Genomic DNA, 26,981 nt, shown 5'->3' on the forward strand with positions numbered 1-26,981 from the left:
GTTTCTTTGCTGAGTTGGACATTTTAGATTTTAATGTGCATAACATGGTTTTTTCCCATCCAAACATTCCTTAACAATACTCTGCGGGTGGGTTAAATTAGAAGTGAAGTAATTCAATTAATTTAAAATAGAGTACATTTTTTCAAATATTGACTTCAGTTTGACCCCAAACTTGCAACACTTTTACTCTTAAAGTGTCAATTTTTAAGTCTACCTGTTTGTCTCCTGTTATAGTAGCAAACTGGACATTCTGATACATGCCTTTTCCTCAGAGATCAGCACAGGAACAGTGTATTAAAACCAACTGATTCAAAATGTCTGCATTTTTTTGCTGATCTAAACTAGGTTCTCTTTGCAGCTGCACAAAATGAATCTAAAACATGAAATCTGATGTGTGTCTGATTTACACTGTCCATTGACTTGAGGGTGTTCTACCTGTGTCTGCATGTATTTGTGTGAGCGAGAGGGGAGAAAGAAAAGTACTGCTCATGCAGTTCAAGTGCAATGATGAAATTGGGAGTGAATTCTAACTTCCATTTAAGTAAAACATGTAATATGCATTGATGTCAGTTGGAGACCTGAGTCAAAATTAATCTTAAATAGATGTTAAGATTCACCTGTTGATGGACTGCGGAAGCATTCGGCAGTGTGCTGGTGTCTGATTTTCTTTCATGACGTTACCACCCTGCAGCTGAAAGGAACCAAACTGGATGTGGGTACAGTACCGTACTTCTAAACTGTGAGAGTGGCTGAGCTTTGGTGTGTGTATGGGACTCTCTTCTATGTTTGAGTGAACTAAAGGATGTTGTTTACTGAGCTCCCATTGGTTAGTGACAAGAAGGGGATGAGTTGTTTATACTTTTTTTTTTAAGGATACTGTTCTCTCTGCCCTACAATGATAAAAGCTGTAGAACCAGTCTGAGGTGTTGCCCAGCAGTCAGGAACACTGGTCACATTCATGTCTACAAACTGTTTCACCCACTTTATATGCATATACCTTATTCATGGCTCATCCTATATAATTGTTTTTTCAATTTTCTGGATTATGTGTGCATTTTTATTGCTATGTTTTACTGCACGTTTGGAGCTAGCAACACAAGCATGTCGATGCACCTGCAATAACTGAACATCTGTGTACTCAACCAGTAAACTTTGATTTGAGGGACTAGGATCAGATGAAGATGGATAAAACATGTTATGCATGAACCTCATCTCTATATTGGACAGTGCTCTATAATCCTGGTCCTGGAGAGTTTACATGGTGTGCATAGATGATAAATTGATTAACACACCTGCTGTTCAATTTATCGTCTATAAGGGATACTCACGTTCTGAAAATAGAGACATGGCACTTTGTGTTGCACATTGCAGACAGAACATTAACTTTCAACTCTATATATGTGAGCCCTCTTTTGTTATTTGCATTTTTCGTTGCAAAATTCATAGACTCACAAAAACTCATGATTCCCAACAAAAGCTTTTTGTTTATTACGTTAACGCCCCTCAAACGGACCTATCGAAGTATCCGTCACCTCCCAATGACTTCACTTCCCAGTACCCCACCGCACTCGCCCTTGCAAAGCTTGCTGCTAGCGGTGTCACAGCAGATACAGAGCAGCATGGAAGGTGACAGTTACTAAAGTCATAGTTGGGGCAATGAAACGGAAAATAATGTCACAGACAGTGCCTCCGGGATCTGAAAACGTTAGCGACACGAAAGTGTTCCACTTTCAAGAGTTTTATATTCAAAACGTGGACACACTTTGAACATTGACGTGACAGATTGCTGTTTAGCTAGCTCGCTAACCCTGCTAGCTAAGTTATTTTGGTGTGCAGAATCAATTCGATAGCCATCGCTAAACTCAAGGACGGCGTAGGGTGGAGACAGGCTGCCAACTGAATATTTAAAGAAAACGTCTGTAAATTCATTAAAAAAAATAAAGAAACCCGGAAGGATCCACAGGGGGTGCTAGGATATCGACAAGGTAAGATAACAATGCTCGTGTAACTGCTTATTGATCAAATTAACAACCAGTTGAACCAGTGTCGGAATAGAAGGGAACGGGTCTCCTGCTATGACCAGATGCTGTTTCAACATCCAGTAGCTAGCTAGCATTATCTGCAGTGCGTATATATAGATTAGTTACCCTGGCTAGTCACTAGTTAGATGTCTAGTTTGCTAACATACATGTAGAGATGACACTCCAGGAATGTAAAAGTTGTCCCTCTTTGTCAACTTCTGGTGCCTTTGTCACTGTGTGCAGCCACTTGTCCAATGTCACTGTTATTTTGTCAATATATATATATATATATATGTGTGTGTGTCATCTGATCTGGAAGAAGATATAAATCCTAGCTAGCTAATCCTTTGCTGCCTAAATATGTAATATGTAAACATTCTGAATATCTAGGTTACATTTACTATATGATGTATAACCTGTTATATGCCTATATTCCCATACATTTGGTAGGTGTTTAGTACAGTAAGCTAGATGCAGATTGAACCCCAGATATGTGAAAACAGTGCATTCGGAAAGTATTCAGACCGCTTGACTTTTTCCACATTTTGTTACGTTACAGCCTTATTCTAAAATGGAATAAATCGTTTTTTCCCTCATCAATCTACACACAATACCCAATAATGACAAAGCAAAAACAGGTTTAGAATTTGGACTGGGAGTGTCGCTGCGCAGCTATTTTCAGGTTTCTTCAGAAATGTTCGATCTGGATCAAGTCCGGGTTCTGGCTGGGCCACTCAAGGACATTCCAGCTTTGTCTTGGCTGTGTGCTTAAGGTCGTTGTCCTGTTGGAAGGTAAACCTTTGCTCCAGTTCGTGGTCCTGAGCGCCCTGGAGCAGGTTTTCATCAAGGATCTCTATGTAGTTTGCTCCGTTCATCTTTCCCTCAATCCGGACTAGTCTCCCAGTCCCTGTCTCTTAAAAACATTCCCACATCATGATGCTGCCACCACCATGCTTCACCGTAGGGATGATGCCAGGTGTCCTCCAGACTCCAGACAGGCTTGGTATTCAGGCCAAAGATTTTAATCTTGGTTTCATCAGACCAGATAATCTTGTTTCTCATGGTCTGAGAGTCCTTTAGATGCCTTTTGGCAGACTCCAAGCGGGCTGTCATGTACCTTTTACTGAGGAGTGGCTTCCGTCTTGCCACTGTACCATAAAGGCCTGATTGGTGGAGAGCTGCAGAGGTGGGAGAACCTTCCAGAAGGACAACCATCTCCACAGAGGAACTCTAGCTATGTCAGAGTGACCATCAGGTTCTTGGTCACCTCCCTGACCAAGGCCCTTCTCCCCTGATTGCTCAGTTTGGCCTGGCGGCCAGCTCTAGGAAGTCTTGGTGGTTACAAACATCTTCCAATTAAGAATGATGGATGCCACTGTGTTCTTGGGGTCCTTCAATGCTGCAGAAATGTTTTGGTACCCTTCCCCAGATATTTTCCTCAACACAATCTTGTGTCAAAGCTCTACAGACAATTCCTTTGACCTCATGGCTTGGTTTTTGCTCTGACATGCACTGTCAACTGTGGGACCTTATATAGACAGGTGTGTGCCCTTTCCAAATCATGTCCAATCAGTTGAATTTACCACTGGTGGACTCCAAGTTGGATGCACCTGAGCTCAATTTTGAATCTCAATGAAAGGGTCTGAATACTTATGTAAATAAGTTACTTCTGGGTTTTTTTTCATATAAATTTGCCAAAATGTATAACAACCTGGTTTTGCTTTGTCATTATGGGGTATTGTGTGTGTGTGTGTATATTGATGAGTATTTTTATTTAATTATTTTCAGAATAAGGCTGTAAAGTAACAAAATGTGGAACAAGGGAAGGGGTCTGAATACTTTCTGAATGCACTGTATGTTTCCATTTCTGGGCATTACACGTTAACTTATACAAAACGCTCCCATAGATGTTTCAACTAACTTGCTCTTGGCGATACTGTCTAGGTTCTCAATTCGGGGGGGAAAAGTATCTTTTATAAATGTCCGTGTCCAGTTGCAGAAATAACCATGTCCACTCTACAACAACAAAAGATATTACATCTATGATTTGTATGGACTGTGCCTCACTGCCGCGTCATATAGAAACGACTAGTTCCTGCAAAGATGCTGGGAAATCCTGGATGTGCGGCAGGTAAGATGACGAGGACCCTCCTTGTGTGGTACAAAGCATTAGGACTGGGATTTTGACAGGGACTTGACGATACCTAGTTGCCGATAGGATACTTATTGCAATTTGATACTGTGATTTGATTGTGATTCGATGTTCCAAACGTATTGCTCACCATATGTCTGCTGCAGAGGGACAAGAGAAAGCCCGGAGAAAATGAGTTTTAGGTCTGGGATCAGCTCTTTCTAGTACAGCAGGTCTAGACTAGTTTGGGGAGTAGTCTACTGCTGCAGAGGGACAAGAGAAAGCCCGGAGAAAATGAGTTTTAGGTCTGGGATCAGCTCTTTCTAGTACAGCAGGTCTAGACTAGTTTGGGGAGTAGTCTACTGCTGCAGAGGGACAAGAGAAAGCCCGGAGAAAATGAGTTTTAGGTCTGGGATCAGCTCTTTCTAGTACAGCAGGTCTAGACTAGTTTGGGGAGTAGTCTACTGCTGCAGAGGGACAAGAGAAAGCCCGGAGAAAATGAGTTTTAGGTCTGGGATCAGCTCTTTCTAGTACAGCAGGTCTAGACTAGTTTGGGGAGTAGTCTACTGTACCAACACACCTACCATGTAAGTCCAATTAAATTTCTATTTTTAAAGGATTACTTAGAAATAATTGACTAGAAATACAGTACTCTATTGTGACTGATGTGTATGTTCATGACATGTAACGTGACAACCCATGAATATGTTTCTCAGGTCTTCTGTTGTCATGACAGAATGCAGCTGACACGTCACATTTCATGACTCAGAAGCATGAGAGAGGGGTGGGGGCTGTTTGACTGCTTTTTCTGCAGGTTGGTATTTGGCCATGCTGTAGGGATGCCAATATTAGTTGCCACTGACTACGCGTCTTCCAACAGTCACCGTTTGTTCTTTCTAGGCTCATCCCTCTATACTGCTATTTTCATCCCTCATTCTCCTCGCTATTCCCAGAAGGCGGTTCAGTCTGGGTTTCAAGAATGGGTGATTTTGCAGTGTAATGATTAATTGAAAGACCTGTAGGTTGGCCTAGATATCCTCGACAGAGATTATTTAGCTTGCTTTGTTTCTTTTCTCAGAGTAGGATGAGGTGGTCCCTCTGTGGGCATACACAGTTTATTCTGTGTGTCTGACTGCCAATTCCATATTTTAGTTTAGTCACTCATTTTCTTTTTTATGTGGTGCACTTTATTCCCTTTGTTGTTTGCGATATGACCCTGAGAAAAAAAACATCAAATAAAAGTGTGTGTGTGTGTGTGTGTGTGTGTGTGTGTGTGTGTGTGTGTGTGTGTGTGTGTGTGTGTGTGTGTGTGTGCGCGCCTGCACAATATAAGAGTAGGTGTGAGCTCACTGAGCTGTATTTGGTAGAATTGTCACCAGTATCGAGATACCTTGCCACAATACATCTGAGTAACAAAACATGAATCAGACTTAATTTCTTGAGGAAAACAGTCCAAATGTTGGAAAAAACAGCCTCATGTTATCACCTTAGTTAATTTTTTTATCATGACGGCCCTAGTGTATGGTGGTGTTCTTCAGTGTCGCCTCTGCCTTGGACAGACACCTTTCACCCAGAAAGTAGCAGCAGCTTTGTGCTATGCCAGTCCAGAGGTGCTTCTGTTGATGAAATGTTGCCCAGTAACTTATTATAGCCCTGAGATGTAGGGCAGACAGACAGAGGGGTAACTCAAGTAGCCTGTTGCTCTCAAATGTCTCTCTCTTCATTCTTTCAATGTTAACGCTCAGTCTGGATACATTGTGGTGGAAACTTTTAAATGTCCTTTACTTTTATTTAGTTGTCATAAACTCCAAGTGAGATCTTTGTCAAAGCAGCCGTGAATGTGTAGAAAACACCATACAGCAACTTTTCTGTTGATGGCTAAATACAGGGCTAACCTAGAACAATGGTTGTGTAAATACAGGGCTAGCCTAGACCACCAACGGTTGTGTAAATACAGGGCTCGCCTAGAACAATGGTTGTGTAAATACAGGGCTCGCCTAGAACAATGGTTGTGTAAATACAGGGCTAGCCTAGAAAAATGGTTGTGTAAATACAGGGCTAGCCTAGACCACCAACGGTTGTGTAAATACAGGGCTCGCCTAGAACAATGGTTGTGTAAATACAGGGCTAGCCTAGAAAAATGGTTGTGTAAATACAGTGCTCGCCTAGAACAACGGTTGTGTAAATACAGGGCTAGCCTAGAACATTGGTTGTGTAAATACAGGGCTCGCCTAGAACAACAGTTGTGTAAATACAGGGCTCGCCTAGAACAACGGTTGTGTAAATACAGGGCTCGCCTAGAACAACGGTTGTGTAAATACAGGGCTCGCCTAGACCACCAACGGTTGTGTAAATACAGGGCTCGCCTAGAACAACGGTTGTGTAAATACAGGGCTCGCCTAGAACAACGGTTGTGTAAATACAGGGCTCGCCTAGAACAACGGTTGTGTAAATACAGGGCTCGCCTAGAACAACGGTTGTGTAAATACAGGGCTCGCCTAGAACAACGGTTGTGTAAATACAGGGCTCGCCTAGAACAACGGTTGTGTAAATACAGGGCTCGCCTAGACCACCAACGGTTGTGTCAATACAGGGCTCGCCTAGACCACCAACGGTTGTGTAAATACAGGGCTCGCCTAGAACAACGGTTGTGTAAATACAGGGCTAGCCTAGACCACCAACGGTTGTGTCAATACAGGGCTCGCCTAGACCACCAACGGTTGTGTCAATACAGGGCTAGCCTAGACCACCAACGGTTGTGTAAATACAGGGCTAGCCTAGACCACCAACGGTTGTGTAAATACAGGGCTAGCCTAGACCACCAACGGTTGTGTAAATACAGGGCTAGCCTAGACCACCAACGGTTGTGTCAATACAGGGCTCGCCTAGACCACCAACGGTTGTGTCAATGCAGGGCTAGCCTAGACCACCAACGGTTGTGTAAATACAGGGCTAGCCTAGACCACCAACGGTTGTGTAAATACAGGGCTAGCCTAGACCACCAACGGTTGTGTAAATACAGGGCTAGCCTAGACCACCAACGGTTGTGTAAATACAGGGCTAGCCTAGACCACCAACGGTTGTGTAAATACAGGGCTAGCCTAGACCACCAATGGTTGTGTAAATACAGGGCTAGCCTAGACCACCAACGGTTGTGTAAATACAGGGCTAGCCTAGACCACCAAGGGTTGTGTAAATACAGGGCTAGCCTAGACCACCAACGGTTGTGTAAATACATGGCTAGCCTAGACCACCAACGGTTGTGTAAATACAGGGCTAGCCTAGACCACCAACGGTTGTGTAAATACAGGGCTAGCCTAGACCACCAACGGTTGTGTAAGGGTGGAACAGAGAGCTCTCTTTAACAGGGGCATTACTCCTGAAGGCAAAGCCTCTCACAGGGTCTTTATTAATGTGCCCTGATGAGTTAATTCACTAATTGAGCTGTCGTCCATAGAGTTTCTGCTCTGTTAACCCATTCTTTGTCATGTCAGTTGATCTACAGGGATTTGGCGTACTATAGTAAAGATCTGTCCAGTGGAGCACTGGGGCATTTGTTGTTGTTGTTGTGTGACCTAATTCATTCTAGTGTCTTGTCAGTTTTGCATTTCAGCTGACAAACCGTGGCAATCAGTAGAGAGGTTGCTTGAGACAAGAATCTGCATTGACATGTTCATTCATGTGTTTTCCCCTCTCTGTTTGTCCCTTGGGCCTTGCCGTTCCTAGTTTCAGGTAGTTGGCGTTGGCGCCTCCCGGTGGCCGGTGTGTATGAGTGTGGGCAGCGGCTGGTGAGCGTCGTAGTCCACGGGGATGGGGAATGGAGTCCAGCAACACCAGGCAACACCACTCACACAAGGAGAGGTGCTGCCACTGCCCTCCGACAGCCAGGCAGAGGTAAGCTGTCGTTTAATGTGTTCATTGGCTGGGGCCTGGAGTTTTGCCCCGTCTGGTCATGTGATTAGGAAAAACTCAAACTTTGGCTCCATTATTGACCCAACTCTTTGGAATAAGGCCTTTTCCCCACCATAACTATAGCTTCCAATGGCTTTCCTTTGTGTGGAGGAAGGTCATGCCTTAACCTGGACAAGATAATAATTTTTTTATTTTTTTTATAATAAAAACAATTTCTTAATTCAAGACAAACAGTAGGCTTAAACAAAATAACTCAAAGCCATGATATGAGGATATGCATGGCAAAGATAGCCTATATTCTGTATTGACTCTATTTTGCTCCTTTTCCCCCCTAGTGGTGTGCAACGTGTTTATCATTTAGAATATTAAGGTACAGCTGTCTGTTGTTTACAGTCGGTTCACAACGTTCTAGGAGTGATTTAATGCCAGTAACAAGAGACTTCAATGTTCAAACAGGGCCACATTCTTCTGTCTTGTTTTTCTACCATTGACTTCTTGTCAGTATTTATTTTATTTTATGACTCATTGTCAGGGCTGGTTATCTTTTCTTGTCTCACACACACACAGTTGACACACACTGGCCTATCTCCCAGTCTCTTACTTTTTCCACTTGAGTGTGTTTGTTTATTCTTACATTGGCCGCTGTGTGAGACGTTTCAGGAATGGAGTAAATGAGGACAGAGGAGAGGAGGAGTGGGATGAGCTGAGCCAGTCCATTCAACTGGACACACAGCCGGGGAGGCCTTCCCTCCCCCAGTCCTTCCCTCTTTTATTTCTCTATTTTTCCTTCTTTCTATGCCTCGCTCTCTCTCAGCTCTCTCTCACGTTCTTCACTCTCTCTCTCTTCACGCTGCTCTCTCGGCTCTCTCTCTTCACGCTGCTCTCTCGGCTCTCTCTCGGCTCTCTCTCTCGGCTCTCTCTCACACTCTGCTCTCTCACGTTCTTCACTCTCTCTCTCCACACTCTCTTCACGCTGCTCTCTCACTCTCTTCTCACTCTCTGCTCTCGCTGCTCAATCTCTTCTCTGTGCTCTTCACTGTGCTCTCTTCACTCCTCACTCTCTGCTCACTCTGCTCTCTGCTCACTCTTCGCTCACTCTTCACTCTGCTCTCTTCACTCTGCTCTCTTCACTCTGCTCTCTTCACTCTGCTCTCTTCACTCTGCTCTCTTCACTCTGCTCTCTTCACTCTGCTCTCTTCACTCTGCTCACTCTTCACTCTGCGCTCACTCTTCACTCTGCGCTCACTCTTCACTCTGCGCTCACTCTTCACTCTGCTCTCTCTCTTCACTCTGCTCTCTCTCTTCACTCTGCTCTCTCTCTTCACTCTGCTCTCTCTTCACTCTGCTCTCTTTCTTCACTCTGCTCTCTCTCTTCACTCTGCTCTCTCTCTTCACTCTGCTCTCTCTTCACTCTGCTCTCTCTCTTCACTCTGCTCTCTCTCTTCACTCTGCTCTCTCTCTTCACTCTGCTCTCTCTCTTCACTCTGCTCTCTCTCTTCACTCTGCTCTCTCTCTTCACTCTGCTCTCTCTCTTCACTCTGCTCGCTCTCTTCACTTTCTCGCTCTCGTTCTCTTCACTCTCTGTTCTGTCTCTCTCTGCTCGCTTCTCTCACTCTCTGCTCTCTCTCACTCTCTGCTCTATCTCACTCTGCTCTCTCTCTCTCTCACACTGTCTCTCACTCTCTGTTCTCTCCCTCTCTCACACTCAGTATCTCGCTCTCTGCTCTTGCTGCTCACTCACTCTGCTCTTGCTGGCAGATCTTTAGATGGCAAAACGGCATTACCATCAGTCCGGTGCTTCAAAGCCTGTGTGGTGAACAAATAGTGTTCCCTTAACCGTTTGCTCCTCTAAGAATAGTCCTGTATGCTTAGCTGGGTCAGTCTCTAACCAAGTCTGGGCCCATTTCTAACTTGTTCTGTCTCATGCAAGCCAAGTTTACTGATCTACTGCAACTCAAACAAGGCTTAGCTAGGGACAGGCTTGGTTTAGCTAGGGACAGGCTTGGTTTAACTCGGGACAGGCTTGGTTTAACTCGGGACAGGCTTGGTTTAACTCGGGACAGGCTTGGTATTGGCTTGGGTTAGCTAGGGAGAGGCTCGGGACAGGCTTGGTTAGCTAGGGAGAGGCTTGGGTTAACTCGGGACAGGCTTGGGTTAACTCGGGACAGGCTTGGGTTAACTCGGGACAGGCTTGGGTTAACTCGGGACAGGCTTGGGTTAGCTCGGGACAGGCTTGGTATTGGCTTGGGTTAGCTAGGGAGAGGCTCGGGACAGGCTTGGGTTAACTCGGGACAGGCTGTGGAACCAGGCCTGGTCTCCTGTCCTGCATGTAGGGACATTAAGTTGGATAACTACATTATGACAGGGAGGAGTGGCTGGCAGGCTTGGAATAACCCCATCAAATAGCCTGAAGGTGTTTGGACTTGCTGAGTTATGACATGTGTTTTTAAAATGTTTAACAAGATGCCTGTATTGGATTAGTTTTAGTTTAGAATTAATCTATCAAGGCACTCCCAGGCAGGGAAATGTTGTTGATCTCATTAAATCTAAATAAATCTTAATCTTCCTTAAATCTTATTTTTCCACCGAAAGTCATATACATTGTTTTGTATGGAAACTCTTACTACTTATTCATAGGCCTACATGAACTACTTATGCATAATGTTTTTGTTAGTAGTTAACAATTGATTGACCCCTTTTGGTCATGTTTGTCCCCTCCTGCTCTCCGTCCATCCATCTGTCTGTGCAGGGTCTAAAGCCCCAGACACGGTCCGTGGTTAACTCCCTCCTCTCAGGGGCCTTAGCTGGAGCCTTGGCCAAAACCGCTGTGGCCCCGCTGGACAGAACCAAGATAATCTTCCAAGGTAGGCAGCAACACTTCTCACATGCTTTTGGAATAGTGAGGAATCAGTTATTTTTATTTTCAATGTCATACATTTTTGTCTATTTATTTCCTTCATTGTAGTGTCCTCAGCAAGATTCTCTGCCAAGGTGAGTTGTTTGACCCATGTACTGTGTAAAATTCATTTGATGATGATTCATGATTCACCCAGTGGTGTGAAGTACTTAAGTAAAAATACTTTCAAGTACTACTTAAGTAGTTTTTTGTATCTGTACTTTATTTTACTTTGACTACTTTTACTTCACTTCATTCCTAAATAAATATTGTACTTTTTACTCCATACATTTTCCCTGACACCCAAAAGTACTCGTTACATTTTGAATGCTTAGCAGGACAGGAAAATAGTCAAATTCACACACTTATCAACCGAACATTCCTGGTCATCTTACTGCCTCTGATCTGGCAGACTCAACTAAACACACATGCTTCGTGTGTAAATGACGTCTGAATGTTCTGTGGCCGTGGCTTTCCGTAAATAAACAACAACAACAACAAAATGGTGCCGTCTGATTTGCTTAATAAAATGAATTTTCAATTATTTAAGTATATTTTAAACCAATTACTTGTAGACTTTTACTCAAGTAGAATTTGACTGTCGTTACTTTTACTCAAGTATGACAGTTGGGTACTTTTTCCACCACTGTATTCCCCTTTGTGATGATGGTGATACTGTTGATAATGATGAAGATGCTGTTTATGATGATGAGACCCCATGCTGTTGGTCCACCCCCAGGAGGCGTATAGGTTGATCTATCGGACCTACCTTAAGGATGGCTTCCTCAGCCTGTGGAGGGGCAACTCTGCCACCATGGTGCGGGTCATCCCCTACGCTGCCATCCAGTTCTGTGCTCACGAGCAGTACAAGAGACTACTGGGTGGATACTTCGGCTTCCAGGGAAAGTGAGTAACCATGCATATATAAACTAATCTTGTCCAGAGGCTAGGTTCCTGCCTAATAGGGAATAAGATATTCTTAGAGAATCCCTACGGAGAATGCTAAATGTTTTATCCATTCTTCTAGCAAGAAAAGTAGCGAGCGCATTGTGGCACCATCTGCTGACTATTTTAGAGAATTGTGTTCTCAACGGATGTGCCAAATTTAGTTCTGTAATTTTGAGTATTACTCTTCGGTCATATCTCCAATATTATTTGGAATCTCATCACAAAATCGTACATATAAGTGTCCAGGTAATGTTGTTCTGCACTAATATGGCTGTTGACTGATGTTCAAGCAAGCATCTTAGCCTGATTTATCCTCTCCTTCTGGCAATTGTGTAATTCATAAACAACTTAGCTATTGAAATGCAAGCAGCAGGTGATGAGACCAGTTGCAGTATGCATTACAATACCAAAACATAACAATATTTAACTCAAGTCAACCCTACCAACATGATTGTAATACATTCAGCAGTACTATTCATATGAACCTACTGGACCTCCTTAGCACAAATAAACAAGAATATGAAAGAAAGTTTGTTCACTTTATTAAAAATGATGAGGATTGTGATTAGTCTCGACAGAACCGCATGTGTTAATGCTGGTCCTGAGGACCCAGAGGGTGCACATTTCCCCCTAGCACTCCACAGCAAATGAAACTATTCAATTTATCAACAAGCAAGGCTTGATATGACTGTTTTTTTACCATTTGCCACTATGTAACACCATTTTCATGTCATTGTATGATGCAAGGAAGCCACTTTACAAAATGCATTACTATCCTTCTACCATAGAGAATCAGACAGAGATATATAGGCTACATTCTGCCTATTGGCTTCTTTGCATATTCAAGCTTGTCTCAAAATACAACAACTTCCTTTTTAAGGCTCTCCTGGAGGATGGTTGGCCACCCTTGGTACCCTATTTAATATTGCAACATTACAATTACAACCAAATACTTTTTATGTCTTCATAAAATAATTCCCTCCAAGGCTCGAAATTAAGGCCCCGTCATCTATGGGATGATAAAAAAAAATGTCTACAAGTTCAAAACAGACTCCGGGACAGTTCTAGAAAAGACAAATCCACACAGTTTAGCTCAACAATGCACACGTGGCTGTAGGCTACACACAAGTGTTTCTAAATTCAATTGTCGGGATAATACCATTTTCAAAAGTGTACCGCGTGCTTGAGCATTTTCATGTAACATCGACAAAGAACAATCACAGACCGAGCATGCCCACTGACTGGTCTCAGTTCCAGGTGCAACGCACGCATGCACACCTGGAACTGAAGCTAGTCAGTGGGCATGCCCAGTCTGTGGGTGTTCTTCCACCAGCGCAGATGGCCATGAGTGTTGTGGAGCTCATTATACACCACCTTCACACTGTGAGAGGGAGAAAAGGGGTAGGGAGAAAGATTGGGAGGGAGAGAGAGGGGGAATTAGAGATCAGGGCATGACAGAAAGACCACTCACATCCACACACACCTCCTAGTAAAGGTCTGACTGTAGGTGTAGCCTATCTCTCATTGTTGGTGACGTCCATTGCAGATTATTGCTAATCCTATCCTCCTGTGATTAATCAAAGACTCCATCTCCTCCATGTAGCGAGTCAGATCCTCCAGAACCTTCTCAAAGCTGGCTCACACCTGGGGGTGTCGCACGGGAGGGTGATGAACACATTACACACACCCGTAAACATAGATAAAGGCAGGTTTCCAGTAGAACAGTACAATGTTGAGAAAAGGGTAAATCTGTAATTACTTCGATTGGGGTTGTACTGTCTTTTCAAATGTGTTGGTGGATATCATATCTACACTGCCAGAAACGAATAATACTTTGTATATGATAGACATTTAATCATAGGACTGGATGGTTTCAAATACTAACGTAAATTAGCTAGCTAGCTAGTTATTCTACTCAAGGCCTTTTAAAATAGGAAGTCAATGCTGCTGTTTACGGCTAGTGTTAGACAACTAGCTAGGAATTGTAATAACGTTAACTAGGTAGGCCAAAGCAATGTACAGTTGTGGCCAAAAGTTTTGAGAATGATACAAATATTAATTTTCACAAAGCCTGCTGCCTCAGTTTGTATATACTCCAGAATGTTATGAAGAGTGGTTAGATGAATTGCAGTTAATTGCAAAGTCCCTATTTGCCATGCAGTGGAAATGCTTTTTGGGGATTCAGTTCATTTGCATTTCAGCCCTGCCACAAAAGGACCAGCTGACATCATGTCAGTGATTCTCTCATTAACACAGGTGTGAGTGTTGACTTGGACAAGGCTGGAGATCACTCTGTCATGCTGATTGAGTTCGAATAACAGACTGGAAGCTTCAGTCTTCAGAAGGAGGGTGGTGCTTGGAATCATTGTTCTTGCTCTGTCAGCCATGGTTACCTGCAAGGAAACACGTGCTGTCATCATTGCTTTGCACAAAAAGGGCTTCACAGGCAAGGATATTGCTGCCAGTAAGATTGCACCTAAATCAACCATTTATCGGATTGTCAAGAACTTCAAGGAGAGCGGTTCAATTGTTGTGAAGAAGGCTTCAGGGCGCCCAAGAAAGTCCAGCAAGCGCCAGGACCATCTCCTAAAGTTGATTCAGCTGCGGGTTCGGGGCACGACCAGTACAGAGCTTGGAATAGCAGCTGGCAGAGTGCATCTGCACGCACAGTGAGGCAAATACTTTTGGAGGATGGCCTGGTCTCAAGAAGGGCAGCAAAGAAGCCACTTCTCTCCAGGAAAAACATCAGGGACAGACTGATATTCTGCAGAAGGTACAGGGATTGGACTGCTGAGGACTGGGGTAAAGTCATTTTCTCTGATGAATCCCCTTTCCAATTGTTTGGGGCATCCGGAAAAAAGCTTGTCCGGAGAAGACAAGGTGAGCGCTACCATCAGTCCTGTGTCATGCCAACAGTAAAGCATCCTGAGACTATTCATGTGTGGGGTTGCTTCTCAGCCAAGGGAGTGGGCTCACTCACAATTTTGCCAAAGAACACAGCCATGAATAAAGAATGGTACCAACACATCCTCCGAGAGCAACTTCTCCCAACCATCCAGGAACAGTTTGGTGATGAACAATGCCTTTTCCAGCATGATGGAGCACTAATAGGCTCCTATCAGTCAGGATGTAGCCCAGAAGTTAATTGATAGCATGCCAGGGCGGATTGCAGAGGTCTTGAAAAAGAAGGGTCAACACTGCAAATATTGACTCTTTGCATCAACTTCATGCAATTGTCAATAAAAGCCTTTCACTTATGAAATGCTTATAATTATACTTCAGTGTTCCATAGTAACATCTGACAGAAATATCTAAAGACACTGAAGCAGCAATCTTTGTGGAAATTAATATTTGTGTCATTTTCAAAACCTTTGGCCACGACTGTATAGCCAGATGTAGTCATGAATAGCCAGCTAACTAACTGTCTAGGTAGCTAAAGTTATAACTTTTAGGAACTAGACCTAGACGTGTTCGCTGACAGGAAAAACTATTATTGGTAACATCAGCTAACAGGATAGCCTCTTTACTTTGGGAGGCCGGTACACATTGGTGTATCCATTGTGTACAGGTCTCCCAGAGCGAAAAGGCTACTAAATCAAATCAAATGTATTTATATAGCCCTTCGTACATCAGCTGATATCTCAAAGTGCTGTACAGAAACGCAGCCTAAAACCCCAAACAGCAAGCAATGCAGGTGTAGAAGCACGGTGGCTAGGAAAAACTCCCTAGAAAGGCCAAAACCTAGGAAGAAACCTAGAGAGGAACCAGGCTGTGTGGGGTGGCCAGTCCTCTTCTGGCTGTGCCGGGTGGAGATTATAACAGAACATGGCCAAGATGTTCAAATGTTCATAAATTACCAGCATGGTCAAATAATAATAAGGCAGAACAGTTGAAACTGTAGCAGCAGCACGGCCAGGTGGACTGGGGACAGCAAGGAGTCATCATGTCAGGTAGTCCTGAGGCATGGTCCTAGGGCTCAGGTCCTCCGAGAGAGAGAAAGAAAGAGAGAATTAGAGAGAGTACACTTAAATTCACTCAGGACACCGAATAGGACAGGAGAAGTACTCCAGATATAACAAACTGACCCTAGCCCCCCGACACATAAACTACTGCAGCATAAATACTGAGACACTAGCAGGAGGAATGTAATGCTAACATGGTTAACGTTAATTGTTAACTGTGTCACACTGCTGAAGATCACAAGTCTCTAGCTAGCCAGCTAGATACAGTCCATTCGGAAAGTATTAAGACCCCTTCACTTTTTTTCCACATTTTGTTACATTACAGCCTTATTCTAAAATGAATTTAAGAATTAGAATTATCATCAATCTGTACACAATACCCCATAATGACTCCCACATTTTGTTACATTACAGCCTTATTCTAAAATGAATTTAAAAATTAGAATTATCATCAATCTGTACACAATACCCCATAATGAGTCCCACATTTTGTTACATTACAGCCTTATTCTAAAATGAATTTTTTTTAAATTATAATTATCATCAATCTGTACACAATACCCCATAATGACTCCCACATTTTGTTACATTACAGCCTTATTCTAAAATGAATTTTAAAATTATAATTATCATCAATCTGTACACAATGCCCCATAATGACTCCCACATTTTGTTACATTACAGCCTTATTCTAAAATTAATTTAAAAAGTATAATTATCATCAATCTGTACACAATACCCCATAATGACTCCCACATTTTGTTACATTACAGCCTTATTCTAAAATGAATTTAAAAAGTATAATTATCATCAATCTGTACACAATACCCCATAATGACTCCCACATTTTGCAAAATATATTAAAAATCAAATACTTATCTTATTACATAAGTATGCAGACCCTTTGCTTTGAGACTTGAAGTTAAACTCAGGTGCATCCTGTTTCAATTGATCATCCTTGAGATGTTTCAACTTGATTGGAGTCCACCTGTGGTAAATTCAATTGATTGGACATGATTTGGAAAGAGACACACCTGTCTATATAAGGTCCCACAGTTGACAGTTCATGTCAGAGTAAAAACCAAGCCTTGAGGTCGAAGGAATTGTCCGTAGAGCTCCGAGAAAGGATTGCGTTGAGGCACATATCTGGGGAAGGGTACCCAAAAAATTCTGCACCATTGAAGGTCCCCAAGAATATACAGTGGCCTCCATCATTCTTAAATGGAAGAAATTTGGATCCACCAAGACTCTTCCTAGAGCTGGCCGGCAGGCCAAACTGAGCAATTGGGGGAGAAGGGCCTTGGTCAGGGAGGTGCCCTGCTAACTGTTCCAAATGGCTGAACTGAATTTGATAAAAGGGCTTTTATGTACTCTGCGCCATCAGCTTGGAATGCCTTAGAAAATATTTTTAAACTGGAAGAACTTGTCGTTTCACATTGGTGTTTTTAATTCATTGATGAAGGATTTTGAGGCTGATTCCCTGACCTGTCAATCTTTTTAATTTGCTGTTTTATGATTTTGTTATACTCCTGTGATTTCTATGGTTTTTACTAGATTACTTGTTGTTTGTCATGTTGTCTGTCTAATTGTTAATGACTTGGTGCTGCCTATCTTGACCAGGACGCTCTTGAAAATGACATTTCAAATCGTAATGAGCCCTTCCTGGTTAAATAAAATACATACAAATATTTTGGGTTCTGATTGGGTATGACAATTGGACAAAAGCTCATTAGGCATTTATTATGTAAGTTATATTCTTCAAGAATTAATGGGTGGGCGTGTGTAGATAATTTTAAAGTCATAATTAATGACGCAATCACCGATTGACCCTTTAAAAACTTCAATTGAGTACAGGCTTAACTGAATGATAACCGAGACTGAATATAATAAGACATTTTATTGAATAGTTTTGGTTAGGCCTCGTCTCCGAGCAATGCTCCCCAGAGCCAGATGCTGATGATAGGTTGCCCAATGCTGGGCAGCAGGCATCAACTCCCGTGCTGGGGAAAGGAGTTCCAATGACGAGCCTTAAGATTATTATGTTGGTGGTGGTGGAAGGTTGTTGGAAGAGTTGCTTTAAAACAACAAGTTGGAGACACAAGGTAGGAGGAGTATTTATATCTCAACTCAAGAGTCATGCCCATTGGTTGAAAGAAAGGATAATGATTATTTGCGATTGAGCCAGTAGGTTAATCAGCAACCGTGGTGGAATTGCCTTGCTCATAGGCTGATGAGTGAGATCAGAAGCGATGTGAATTATGGGTTTACTAGATGAATGAAAAGTGGCTATCCATTTAGACCAGCCGTACTGGTTTAACATTCGTAACTAAACTACCGTTCTAAAGTTTGGGCTTACTCAGAAATTCACTTTTTTTTGTCCATTAAAATAACATCAAATTGATCAGAAATACAGTGTAGACATTGTTACTGTTGTAAATGACTATTGTAGCTGGAAACGGCTAATTTTGGATGGAATATCTACATAGGCGTAGAGGCCCATTACCAGCAACCATCACTCCTGTGTTCTAATGGCATGTTGTGTTAGCTAATCCAAGTTTATCATTTTAAAAGGCTAATTGATCATTAGAAAAACCTTTTGCAATTATGTTAGCACAGCTGAAAACTGTTGTTCTGATTTAAAGAAGCAATAAAACTGGCCTTCTTTAGACTAGTTGAGTATCTGGAGCATCAGCATTTGTGGGTTTGATTACAGGCTCAAAATGGCTAGAACAAAGACCTTTTCTTCTGAAACTCGTCAGTCTATTCTTGTTCTGAGAAATGAAGGCTATTCCATGCGAGAAATTGCCAAGAAACTGAAGATCTCGTACAACGCTGTGTTCTACTCCCTTCACAGAACAGCGCAAACTGGCTCTAACCAGAATAGAAAGTGTGATGCCCCGGTGCACAACTGAGCAAGAGGACAAGTACATTAGTGTGTCTTGTTTCTCAAACTAGACACACTAGATGCCTCACAAGTCCTCAACTGGCAGCTTCATTAAATAGTATGCGCAAAACACCAGTCTCAACATCAACAGTGAAGAGGCGACTCCGGGATGCTGGCCTTCTAGGCAGAGTTCCTTGGTCCAGGGTCTGTGTTCTTTTGCCCATCTTAATCTTGTCTTTTTATTGGCCAGTCTGAGATATGACTTTTTCTTTGCAACTCTGCCTATTGTCTGCTGTTTTTTTCCAGGTTTCTCAAGCCTGGATCAGAGCCTAGGTATTCAAAGATTGTCAAATCAGGCCCTTATGTATCCTGTGTACTGTGTTCCAGAGCCCTGCCGCCGGTGCCAAGGTTACTGGCGGGTTCTATGGCCGGTACCACAGCTGCCATGCTCACCTACCCTCTGGACATGGTGCGAGCCAGGATGGCTGTCACGCCCAAGGAGATGTAAGACAACTACCCCTACCTCTGAGAACACACACACTCCCACACACAGTACATTCAGAAAGTATTCAGACCCCTTCCCTTTTTCCACATTTTGTTACGTTACAGGATAATTCTAAAATGTATAAAATAAATGGTTTTCCACATCAGTTTACACACAATACCACATAATGACAAAGCGAAAACAGGTTTTTAGTCATTTTCGCACATTTATTAAAAATGATCAACATAAATACCTTTTTTTTTTTTACATTAGTATTTAGACCCTTTGCTATGAGAACCAATAACCTGATGGTCACTCTGACAGAGCTCCAGAGTTCCTCTGTGGATATGGGAGAACCTTCCAGAAGGACAACCGTCTCTGCAGCACTCCACCTATCAGGCCTTTATTGTAGAGTGGCCAGACGGATGCCACTCCTCAGTAAAAGGCACATGCATGACATGACAGGCTGCTTGGAGTTTGCTACAAGGCACCACGCTTTGGCCTGAATGCCAAGCGTCACGTCTGGAGGAAATCTGGCACCATCCCTACGTGGAAGCATGGTGGTTGCAGCATCATGCTGTGGGGATGTTTTTCAGCAGCAGGAACTCAAATCAAATGTTATTTGTAACATGTGCCGAGTACAACAGGTGTAGTAGACCTTACAGTGAAATGCTTGCTTACAAGCCCTTCACTACCAATGCAGTTTTAAGAACCCCCCCCCCCCCCCAAAAAAAATGTAAGAGAGAAGATTAACAAATCATTAAAGAGCAGTAGTAAATAACAATGTCTGAGCCATATTCAGGGGGTACCGGTACAGAGTTAATGTGTGTCGAGGTAATTGATGTAATATGTACATGTAAGTAGAGTTATTAAAGTGACTATGCATAGATAATAACAGAGAGTAGCAGCAGCGAAGAAGAGGGTGGGGGGCGTGTAATGTACTGGGCCGTACGCACTACCCTCTGTATTGCCCTGCGGTCGGAGGCCGAGCAGTTGCCATACCAGGCAGGGATGCAACCTTTCAGGATGCTCTTGATGGTGCAGCTGTAATACTATTTGAGCATCTGAGGACCCATGCCAGGGGGAATAGGCGTTGTTGTGCCCTCTTCATGACTGTCTTGGTGTGCTTGGACCATGTTAGTTTGTTTGTTTGATGTGGTCACCAAGGAACTTGAAGCTCTCAACCTGCTCCACTACAGCCCCGTTGATGAGAATGGGTGCGTGCTCGGTCCTCTTCCTCTAGTCCACAATCATCTCATTTGTCTTGATCACGTTGAGGGAGAGGTTTTTGTCCTTGCACCACACTGTCTAGTCTGTCTCCCTATAGGCTGTCTCATTGTTGTCGGTGATCAGGCCTACCATTGTTGTCATCATTAAATTATGGTGTTGGAGTTGTGCCTGGCCGTGCAGTCATGAGTAAACAGGGAGTACAGGAGGGGACTGAGCACGCACCCATGAGGGGCCCCCGTGTTGAGGATCAGCATGGCGAATGTGTTGTTACCTACCCTTACCACCTGGTTTGGGGGGGTGGGGGGCATCAGGAAGTCCTAGGTTGCAGAGGGAGGGGTTTAGTCCCAGGGTCCTTAGCTTAGTGATGAGCTTTGAGGGCACTATGGTGTTGAACGCTGAGTTGTGGTCAATGAATAGCATTCTCACATAGGTGTTCCTTTTGTCCAGGTGTGAAAAGGCAGTATGGAGTGGAATAGAGATTGCATCATCTGTGGATTTGTTGGGGTGGTATGCAAATTGGAGTGGGTCTAGGGTTTCTGAGATAATGGTGTTGATGTGAGTCATGACCAGCCTTTCAAAGCATTGCTACGGGTCGGTAGTCATTTAGGCAGGTTACCTTAGTGTTTTTTGACGCAGGGACTATGGTGGTCTCTTTGAAACATGTTGGTATTACAGACTCCGACAGGGAGAGGTTGAAAATGTCAATGAAGACACTTGCCAGTTGGACAGCGCATGCTCGGAGTACACGTCCTGGTAATCCGTCTGGCCCTGCGGCCTTGTGAATGTTGACCTGTTTAAAGGTCTTACTCACATCAGCTGAGGAGAGCGTGATCACACATTCGTCTGGAACAGCTGATGTTCTCATGCATGTTTCAGTGTTACTTGCCTCAAAATGAGCATAGAAGTTATTTAGCTCGTCTGGCAGGTTTGTGTCACTGGGCAGCTCACGGCTGTGCTTCCCTTTGTAGTCTGTAACAGTTTGCAAGCCCTGCCACATCCGACGAGTTTCGGAGCCGGTGTAGTACGATTCGATCTTAGTCCTGTATTGATGCTTTGCCTGTTTGATGACTGGGAGATTCGTCAGGATCGAGAGAAAGATGAAAGGAGCAAAGTACAGAGAGATCCTTAGTGAAAACCTGCTCGAGAGCGCTCAGGACCTCAGACTGGGGGGCGAAGGTTCACCTTTGAACAGGACAACAACCCTAAGCACACAGCCAGGACTATGCAGGAGTGATTTCAGGACAACTCTCTGAATGTCCTTGAGTGGCCCAGCCAGAGCCTGGACTTGAACCTGATCGAACATCTCCTGAGACACCTGAAAGTAACTGTGCAGCGATGCTCCCTATCCAACCTGATAGAGCTTGAGAGGATCTGCAGAGAGGAATGTGAGAAACTCCCTAAATACAGGCGTGCCCAGCTTGTAGCGTCAAACCCACAAGAAGACACAAGGCTGTAATCGCTGCCAAATATATTTCAACAAAGTACTGAGTAAAGGATCTGAATACTTATGTAAATGTGATATTTCAGTTTTTTAAATTTTAATACAGTTACAAAAGATTCTAAACCTGTTTTTGCTTTGTCATTATGGGATATGGTGTGTAGATTGATGAGTGGGAAAAAATGATTTAATCCATTTTAGAATAAGGCTGTAACGTAACAAAATGTGGAAGAAGTCAAGGGGTCTGAATACTTTCCGAATGCACTGTATACACACACACACACACACACACAGACTGTTTGTGGTGCTGCGAATAACTCGCACTTTACATCCCATCTCTCTTCTCCCCTCAGGTACAGTAACATAATCCATGTGTTTGTGCGTATCTCTCGTGAGGAGGGTTTGAAGACACTGTATCGTGGTTTCACCCCCACCATACTGGGTGTGGTGCCCTACGCTGGACTCAGTTTCTTCACCTACGAGACTCTCAAGAAAATGCATGCAGGTACTGCAGTGTCTCAGCTGTCGTGTCTGTCTAGTCTGTCTGTCTATCTGTCTCTCTGTCTAGTCTCTATCTAATCTGTCTAGTCTGTCTATTGTCTGTCTCTCTGTCTAGTCTCTATCTAATCTGTCTAGTCTGTCTCTCTGTCTATTGTCTGTCTCTGTCTAGTCTGTGTCCAGTCTATATAATCTGTCCAGTCTGTCTCTGTCTATTGTCTGTCTCTCTGTCTAGTCTCTATCTAATCTGTCTAGTCTGTCTCTGTCTATTGTCTGTCTCTCTGTCTAGTCTCTATCTAATCTGTCTAGTCTGTCTCTCTGTCTAGTCTCTATCTAATCTGTCTAGTCTGTCTCTCTGTCTATTGTCTGTCTCTGTCTAGTCTGTGTCCAGTCTATATAATCTGTCTAGTCTGTCTCTGTCTATTGTCTGTCTCTCTGTCTAGTCTCTATCTAATCTGTCTAGTCTGTCTCTCTGTCTAGTCTATATCTAATCTGTCTAGTCTCTATCTAATCTGTCTAGTCTGTCTCTCTCTCTCTGACTGTCTAGTCTGTCTAGTCTGTATCTAATCTGTCTAGTCTGTATCTAATCTGTCTAGTCTGTATCTAATCTGTCTAGTCTGTATCTAATTTGTCTCTCTGTCTAGTCTGTATCTAATCTGTCTAGTCTGTCTGTGTCTAGTCTGTCTGTGTCTAGTCTGTCTGTGTCTAGTCTGTCTGTGTCTAGTCTGTCTGTGTCTAGTCTGTATCTAATCTGTCTAGTCTGTCTCTCTGTCTAGTCTGTATCTAATCTGTCTAGTCTGTCTCTCTGTCTATTGTCTGTCTCTGTCTAGTCTGTGTCCAGTCTATATAATCTGTCTAGTCTGTCTCTCTCTGTCTAGTCTGTATATAATCTGTCTAGTCTGTCTCTCTCTGTCTAGTCTGTATATAATCTGTCTAGTCTGTCTCTCTCTGACTGTCTAGTCTGTCTAGTCTGTTTATAATCTGTCTAGTCTGTCTCTCTGTCTAGTCTGTCTCTCTGTCTAGTCTGTCTCTCTATGTCTGTGTCTAGTCTTTCTCTCTGTCTAGTCTGTCTAGTCTGTCTCTCTATGTCTAGTCGGTCTCTGTCTGGTCTGTGTCTCTCTGTTTAGTCTGTCTCTCTGTTTAGTCTGTCTCTCTGTCTAGTCTGTATCTAGTCTGTATCTAGTCTGTATCTAGTCTGTATCTAATCTGTCTCTAATCTGTCTAGTCTGTCTCTCTCTCTCTCTGTCTAGTCTGTCTCTCTCTGTCTAGTCTGTTTCTCTGTCTAGTCTGTCTCGGTCTAGTCTGTCTCTCTGTGTAGTCTGTGTCTAGTCTGTCTCTCTGTCTAGTCTGTATCTAGTCTGTATCTAATATGTCTCTAATCTGTCTAGTCTGTCTCTCTCTCTCTGTCTAGTCTGTCTCTCTCTGTCTAGTCTGTCTCTCTCTGTCTAGTCTGTCTCTCTCTGTCTAGTCTGTCTCTCTCTGTCTAGTCTGTCTCTCTCTGTCTAGTCTGTCTCTCTCTGTCTAGTCTGTTTCTCTGTCTAGTCTGTCTCGGTCTAGTCTGTCTCTCTGTCTAGTCTGTGTCTAGTCTGTCTCTCTGTCTAGTCTGTGTCTAGTCTGTCTCTCTGTCTAGTCTGTGTCTAGTCTGTATCTCTGTCTAGTCTGTGTCTAGTCTGTATCTAGTCTGTATCTACTCTGTCTAGTCTGTATCTACTCTGTCTAGTCTGTATCTAATCTGTCTAGTCTTTATCTACTCTGTCTAGTCTGTATCTAATCTGTCTAGTCTGTATCTAATCTGTCTAGTCTGTATCTAATTTGTCTCTCTGTCTAGTCTGTCTCTCTGTTTAGTCTGTCTCTCTGTCTAGTCTGTCTCTCTGTCCAGTCTGTATCTAATCTGTCTAGTCTGTCTGTGTCTAGTCTGTCTGTGTCTAGTCTGTCTGTGTCTAGTCTGTCTGTGTCTAGTCTGTATCTAATCTGTCTAGTCTGTCTCTCTGTCTAGTCTGTATCTAATCTGTCTAGTCTGTCTCTCTGTCTAGTCTGTATCTAATCTGTCTAGTCTGTATCTAATCTGTCTAGTGTGTCTTTCTCTGTCCAGTCTGTCTGTCTAGTCAGCCATGCACTGTATTGCTGATAATGTAAATATAAGGTTTCCCACTGACATGGACCCTGTCCCCTCCCATCCCTCCCTCCCTCCCTCCCTCATCTCTCTCACCCTCTCCCTCCCTCCCTCCATCTCTCTCACCCTCTCCTTCCCTCCCTCCCTCCCTCCATCTCTCTCACCCTCCCTCCCCCCCTCCATCTCTCTCACCCTCCCTCCCTCCCTCCATCTCTCTCACCCTCCCTCCATCTCTCTCACCCTCCCTCCATCTCTCTCACCCCCCCTCCCTCCCTTCATCTCTCTCACCCCCCTCTCTCCCTCCATCTCTCTCACCCACCCTCCCTCCCTCCATCTCTCTCACCCACCCTCCCTCCCTCCATCTCTCTCACCCACCCTCCCTCCCTCCATCTCTCTCACCCACCCTCCCTCCCTCCATCTCTCTCACCCCCCCTCCCTCCCTCCATCTCTCTCACCCCCCCTCCCTCCCTCCATCTCTCTCACCCCCCCTCCCTCCCTCCCTCCATCTCTCTCACCCCCCCTCCCTCCCTCCCTCCATCTCTCTCACCCCCCCTCCCTCCCTCCATCTCTCTCACCCCCCCTCCCTCCCTCCCTCCATCTCTCTCACCCCCCCTCCCTCCCTCCCTCCATCTCTCTCACCCCCCCTCCCTCCCTCCCTCCATCTCTCTCACCCCCCCTCCCTCCCTCCACCTCTCTCACCCACCCTCCCTCCCTCCATCTCTCTCACCCCCCCTCCCTCCCTCCATCTCTCTCACCCCCCCTCCCTCCCTCCATCTCTCTCACCCCCCCTCCCTCCCTCCATCTCGCTCACCCCCCCTCCCTCCCTCCATCTCTCTCACCCCCCCTCCCTCCCTCCATCTCTCTCACCGCCCCTCCCTCCCTCCATCTCTCTCACCGCCCCTCCCTCCCTCCATCTCTCTCACCGCCCCTCCCTCCCTCCATCTCTCTCACCCACCCTCCCTCCCTCCATCTCTCTCACCCACCCTCCCTCCCTCCATCTCTCTCACCCACCCTCCCTCCCTCCATCTCTCTCACCCCCCCTCTCCCTCCATCTCTATCACCCCTCCCTCCCTCCATCTCTCTCACCCACCCTCCCTCCCTCCATCTCTCTCACCCACCCTCCCTCCCTCCATCTCTCACCCCCCCTCCCTCCCTCCATCTCTCTCACCCCCCTCCCTCCCTCCATCTCTCTCACCCCCCCTCCCTCACTCCATCTCTCTCACCCCCCCCTCCCTCCCTCCATCTCTCTCACCCCCCCTCTCTCCCTCCCTACATCTCTCTCACCCCCCCTCTCTCCCTCCCTCCATCTCTCTCTCCCCCCCTCCCTCCCTCCATCTCTCTCACCCCCCCTCTCTCCCTCCATCTCTCTCACCCTCTCCCTCCCTCCCTCCCTCTCTCCATCTCTCTCACCCTCTCCAGAGCGGAGCGGTCGCCCCCAGCCCTACTCGTACGAGAGGTTGGTGTTCGGGGCATGCGCAGGTCTCCTGGGCCAATCAGCTTCCTACCCGCTGGATGTGGTGCGGCGGCGCATGCAGACGGCGGGCGTAACTGGGCACACCTACGGCACCATCCTGGGTACCATGCGGGACATCGTGGCGGAGGAGGGCGTGGTGCGTGGACTCTACAAGGGCCTCAGTATGAACTGGGTCAAAGGGCCCATCGCTGTGGGCATCAGCTTCACCACCTTTGACATGACACAGATCCTTCTGAAGAAGTTGTACCAGCTGAGGTATAATAACAGGTAAGCAGTAGGGAGAGACTGGTGGAGGGATGGAGAAGGCAACGGCGAGGGGAATGAGGACCATAGATAATAGCAGGACAGTCGCTCTATGAGAACCTCGGCACAAACGACGTGAAGGCCAGGATGAGAAAACAAACATTGTCGTTTTCTAGGGTCAAGGCATAACGGATTGGGGAATGTGTGATTGAGTGATCCAGGTCAGCACAGTGGACACACACAGTGTGTGAAATGAATGTCTTCATCTTTGTGTATGTACATGGAGGCATGAAGTCTCATAAGAGGTACATTTGGTGGGTCATAATATACACACTATGGTCCTGTACGTCATGTTCAGGTGCAATATGTTCAGTTATTTCATGTGTGTAATATTCACACAAAATACACAAGTGTGTGTGTATGTGTGTGTGAGACAGAGTGACAATGCACACCTTCCGGGTGTCTCCCTTGCCTTGCGTCCCTACTTGAATAGGGGACCTCCCAACAGTCTGGATCAGATGAGTTGTTCCTGTCTATCTCCTTCCACATGAGTTGGATTTGACTTTTATCAAACGACAATGTGCCCCCATGAGATTTTGTTTTGTTTGGTTGATGATTTTTGTTTAATGAGTTATACCAAAGCATATACAAGACGGGCATTGTAATTAATAATATGATTTATGACTAGAGAAGATTGATATTAATCTCTTTTTTTTTTTTGGTACAGTGAAGTTCTCACAAGAAATA

At 44.5% G+C, this 26,981-nt stretch overlaps 1 protein-coding gene across 1 annotated transcript; it reads left to right on the plus strand.

The window, feature by feature from the left end:
- Positions 1 to 475: 475 nt before the first annotated feature.
- Positions 476 to 26,981, plus strand: slc25a42 (solute carrier family 25 member 42). Its single transcript, XM_036986388.1, has 8 exons — positions 476 to 1,985; positions 7,879 to 8,046; positions 10,814 to 10,928; positions 11,030 to 11,055; positions 11,700 to 11,866; positions 19,142 to 19,258; positions 22,260 to 22,411; positions 25,937 to 26,981. Exons 2-8 carry the CDS (start codon positions 7,963 to 7,965, stop codon positions 26,260 to 26,262), a joined length of 987 nt encoding a protein of 328 aa, XP_036842283.1. The 5' UTR covers positions 476 to 1,985; positions 7,879 to 7,962; the 3' UTR covers positions 26,263 to 26,981.

This window comes from Oncorhynchus mykiss, chromosome 8, assembly GCF_013265735.2.
Source record: "Oncorhynchus mykiss isolate Arlee chromosome 8, USDA_OmykA_1.1, whole genome shotgun sequence".
Lineage (NCBI taxonomy): Eukaryota > Metazoa > Chordata > Actinopteri > Salmoniformes > Salmonidae > Oncorhynchus > Oncorhynchus mykiss.

Bases quoted from the DNA above. Each gene is read 5' to 3' on its own strand.
- slc25a42 (XM_036986388.1), top strand. From the start codon at position 7,963: ATGGGGAATGGAGTCCAGCAACACCAGGCAACACCACTCACACAAGGA. The intron at 11,867-19,141 runs GTGAGTAACCAT...ACTGTGTTCCAG, and splicing joins TACTTCGGCTTCCAGGGAAA to AGCCCTGCCGCCGGTGCCAA. The intron at 19,259-22,259 runs GTAAGACAACTA...TTCTCCCCTCAG, and splicing joins GCTGTCACGCCCAAGGAGAT to GTACAGTAACATAATCCATG.